General features: G+C 45.4%; 1 protein-coding gene across 2 annotated transcripts in view; it reads right to left on the bottom strand.

The window, feature by feature from the left end:
* Sidt1 (SID1 transmembrane family member 1) overlaps positions 1–4,700 on the bottom strand; it is a 103,224-nt gene that overhangs the window by 18,188 nt on the left and 80,336 nt on the right. Inside the window, exons 18-20 of one of the 2 annotated variants that reach the window (XM_004633305.2) lie at positions 4,289–4,425; positions 3,315–3,423; positions 267–343 (exon numbers count right to left, since the gene is read on the bottom strand). In XM_004633305.2, coding sequence (XP_004633362.1) covers positions 267–343; positions 3,315–3,423; positions 4,289–4,425 — 323 coding nt within the window. Of the gene's footprint in view, positions 1–266; positions 347–3,314; positions 3,424–4,288; positions 4,426–4,700 lie in introns of both variants that reach the window. The other variant, XM_023717570.1, reaches the window with a different exon arrangement.

Below are 4,700 nucleotides of genomic sequence, written 5' to 3'. Positions count from 1 at the left end.
TCTTCTTCCTCCTTCTCCTCCTCCTTTTCCTTCTCCTTCTTCACAGACTGCCAAATATTTCATTTACAAAACAGGACCATCTTAGTTTGTGTTTATGAAAAAAGAGGAAGTAGCATGCTTCTTCTTCTACCAGCTGGACCCCAGCCACTCTCAGCCATCTGTCCCTTTTGATTTTTGGAACTTTGAGTGGCTGCCCCAAGTCCGGCCCTCCTGCAGCTCCCCTACTCTCTGAGAGAATGCCAAGGAACACAGGCGCATGCACGTACCATGTAGAGAGGTCGGCTGCACTGCTGGATACAGTCCGTGTAGAACACCATAGCAGCCCGTCGGAAAATCCCCAAATCTGCTGACAACATGATTGCATGATGAGAACACTTAACCAGAGAAAGTATAAATCTTGGGAAACAACTTGGGACTAAGCTGAAGTGGTCCGTATGGAACTAATGTGTATACAATGTTTTAAAACATGCCGTTGGCACGGACAAATGCATCAGATGGCAGAAAGGCAAGCATGAGGGCATAAACACCTCCTGCAAATAACACGAGTGGCTGGCAACCCTTATTCTGTGTTCCTTTGTTTAAGGTTTACTGTTATGTTCCCTGTCAGTTCACCTTAAAACCTCTGATGTCTTGAGAGGATTGGAAATCTTAACTTGCAAATGTTCCTACTTATGTTTCTCAGTGTAATTATGAATTTGTAAGAACAGAACTAAAGGATCCAGGGCTGTATTAAGCATGTCAAAGGAAGGTAAATGAAAATGGGGAGGAAAAGCCAGGAAAGGTTTTCAAAAAATACAATTCTGCAAAACGAAGGTATGGAATGCTATGTGTGTGTGCTGTGAGTGCTCTATGAACAGAGCCAAGTTCAAGGTCAAAGCGCTGTCCTTCTGTGCGCTAGCTGCATCACTGACATCAAAGGCATGAGTGGATCTGCTCAGAGTGTGGGTCCCAGCTGTGCTGAGAATGCTGCCCTGCTTCTGGATACCCACAGGGAATTTATCTGGGAGAGAGAGGCGTGCTCATGCGACAGCCCAAGGGAGCGCGGGGACAGCTAGGGTGGAGGGCAGCTTCACCAAGGGCCCCTCGCTGCCTCCCTCCTCCCACAGAATGTGCCCAACCTGGAAGAGGGTGTTCAGGGGCAGACAGGCAGCTGGCTGTGAGGAGAAAGCCATCCTCAGGAAGGGTGGCAGGACATTACCTGTGTCAGACACATCTGCATCAGTCGGAGCAGAGAAGAAATTAGAGAAAGAAATGATTTATAAGAAGAAAGTCAAACAGGTAAACAACTGGTCATCTCACTTTTTCCTCAAAATGATAAATAATTATAAAAATGTTTGCTCATCACGGAGTCTTTCTGCCTGTCTCTAACATCCAGAAGTTTATTTCTCAAAGAGTGAATTGAGATTGTTTTCTCTTGTTTCATTCACACCCCCTCCTCTCAGGAGTGATCTCTGAGGTCCTGATCTAGGGCTCTGGGCCCAAGGGGTGCAGTGGTGGTCCGTGTAGGTGCAACACTTCCTAATTCAGGGATAAATGCTCTGTGTCATCACCACTGCCCTCCTGGCATCCACGTGTTCCCACCCACAGCTTGGGAGTCAGGGAGCAAATGGTTAGAAGAAGAAGCAGCACACAAAGTGGGTGGAAAGGCTGGAGTCAGCCGACCGCTGTGCTCTTCCTGCCTTTGGACTAACTTAATGCACAGTCATCATCACAATGAAATCACAAGTTTTTCTTACTTGGGTGAGTCTGGGGCTACCTGGAGAAGAACCCTGGGTGTAGAACTTGAAAATAGTTCTACGCGGGCCATCTTCCAGATCTCCTTCCACGTGCCAGGTGCTGCTCTCCTGCACCACATAGGAGAGGCTGACAGCACCTGTGGGCTCCCCTATTGTCCTTGGATGGGGACAGGGGAGCCCAGCAGAACACTTCAGGGACAGAGGAAGGACAGCGAGCTCGAAGCAGCTACTTTTTGGGTGCTGTCATGGTGGTATGAGGCAGGGCATGTCTCAGTCGAAGGTCTCTGTTCGCTGCAGTGACTCCCTCTCCATGAAGCATTTTGGCGGCCACCTCCTCTCCCTGTCCTTTGGGTTTATGTACAGTGCAATCTTCACGGCTGCCTAACTCACCCGCAGTCTGTGAATGGCTCTTTTGGGCATAAACTGCCATTCATCTTTGTTTATGCAACCTTTATCCCGTTGGGACCTTCATAAATTATTACAGGGTCTTAACATAAGCTGCCGAAGCCTTTCTCATTTAAAGGCACAGAGCCAGAGGTGAGAAGAGCAGCTTTGCTCTGTGCGGCCAAGTGTGGCTCCCTCTTCCTTTTTGTTGTTTTTCTTAGTGAAGAGGAATTGTCTTCAGTCACACATAAGATACATAATATATCTAATATATGTGTTGCACATGTTGCAAAGCTTCCTTTTAAAAATATTTTATTATTATATTTGAAAACAAAGGGCCAAAGAGGTAGGCTGCAGGTTGGACATGCTTATAAGGGACCAAGAACTCTAAATTGAGCCTGGACATTCTAGGTTGTAATAAAAATATATTCATCTTTCATCCTTTCCTTCTTTTTTCTTTTTCCTACTGTCCCCATATTTAACTGATCTTAGTCTGCTTTATAATTTTGAAATTTTCATGTATATGGTCTGTGGGCTTTTACTGGTATTCTCTCCTGGGCCCTGAAAATATTAGGGATAGGGCTATGTTTATATATCATTATTTGTGTTGAAATATATAAAAGAATATTGAAGTCTGACTTCCTGGACCTTAAAATGATTATCAAAATTTAAATGTTCTCAAGCCACTTGAACTTCCTCCCATGATGATTCCAAGGGATTTCTACGGAACACTCATTGCTCTCTGGTTGGCCCACATTGTCTGAGATAGTTCAGCAGGTGTCCTGCCTCTAAGACTGACAAGGTAGTCTCAAAAAGTTGTGGCCTTGGAACCTAGTAATAGTATATGACTCATTTTTGACAGCTATTTAGCTCCCTTTTGAAAGTTGCAAATGTAAGGATATTTGTCTAAATGAGCATGTGGTAGTGCTATGACAAACATATCCTTCTAAAGTTGAACAATCAAAGTTTGGTGGCAACAAGGAGCTCTGAGGCTGAGTTTATCAGGTGAAAATCAAACCATGATGATAGCTTATTGTGGTGCTATAAGGGAGAGGAAGCTCTGGGAGGTGATTAAAGAGAGCACAGATTTCAGAGGCTGTGTTCGTGGCGACCAGTAGCACTTTCATTTAGTAGGAGTGAAGGCAGCCCTGCTTTCTCAGGCACATGTTTACAGAAGTGTAAGAGGTGACTCACCTATCTTGAAACGACCCATGTAATAGATCTGCGTGCTGAGGGCCAAAGAGGCCAGAATATGGATCGCAGAGAAGATGATCCAGAACCACACATCATTTTTGCCAAACACCTATGAGCAGAGAGAGAGGTCACTTTGATCTGGGCTTTTACCAGGGAACTCACCAAAGCTGCTGCCTCTTTAGTATGCCTAAGGAGTGAAACAGCGAGGTGAGCATTTCGGTCAGCCCTCTTCCTGGCCCTCACAGAGATCTTACTCAGAATGAGCAGGAAAAGAATGGTCACCAGGCTAAATGAAAGCGAGAAAGAAAAGAAATAGGGAAGGTGGTCAAGCCACAGGGATAAAGTGGCCATAGGTTTAAAATTGGGGCCAACATTCCTCAAATAACTGGAGACTCTAGATGTGGGAGTGCATCCCTGTGAGTCTTGCGCTCTGGGAAGCTGAGGCAGGAAGCTCACAAGTTCAAGCCTAGCTTAGGCAACTTAGTGAGGCCCGATCTTAAAATAAAAGTAGGGTAGGGCTATAGCTTAGTTCAAAGACCCTGAGTGCAATCTCCAGTACTGAAAAATAAAATAAAACAAATAAGCAAACAACACCCCTAAGCCCCAAACAACTGAACAAGCAAAATATTGGACATGAGCATCATCTTTTGCCCATACATTTTGGAAAGTGATTCCTGTTCTTTCAAGCTGGTCTCTCCAGTCAGCTTGGACATCTGTACTCTAGTCTCACCTGTGTCAGGCCACAGCTCCATACTACAGCTCTCCAGGAGTGGCTTTACAGTTACCTAGTACATTAGCAGAAGTCATCATCTAAGAAAGGAAGGAAGAGCACTACGAGCCATAGAGGACCCATAACAACTGTGTGTCACAGGGCATGGAGGTGGCATGTCCACACTGTGCACCTGAACCAACAACAAAAAGCTGGCAGAAGGGCACTTTTTGGGAGCTGGAATGAAGGACTGAAAGGGGCGCACCACTCCAAGGACGGTGAGCATGATGACCACAGCGAAGGAGGCATAGGCAGAGTAGGCACTGGCGTTGATGTCCGGGTGGCGAGTCTGATAGAGCTTCAGCATGCAGAGGCCCGCGATCACGTACATGAAGGAAGTGTCTGTGGATTCAAAGCAGAACAATAACATCATGCTCACATTACTCAAAACTCAGCAAAACACTTAAATGTCTGGTAGTAATAAAAGTCCACAGTGTGAGAGAAATGGAAATCCTCGTACAACTGGTGGGGGTAGGAATTGACACTCTGCAGAGAAATTTGTTAGTTTTTGGCAACATGGAAAATACACACACCAGGTGATTAAGAAATTCTGCTTCTAGGTTTCCTAGGGTATCTCTTTAACATTTGCACAAGGATATATAGATCTCTCTCTCTCT

The sequence above is a fragment of the Octodon degus genome, unplaced genomic scaffold (genome assembly GCF_000260255.1).
Source record: "Octodon degus isolate 3935 unplaced genomic scaffold, OctDeg1.0 scaffold00053, whole genome shotgun sequence".
Taxonomy (NCBI): Eukaryota; Metazoa; Chordata; class Mammalia; order Rodentia; family Octodontidae; genus Octodon; species Octodon degus.
The sequence above is the reverse complement of the archived record's forward strand: the minus strand, read 5'-3'. Positions and strand labels throughout refer to the sequence as shown.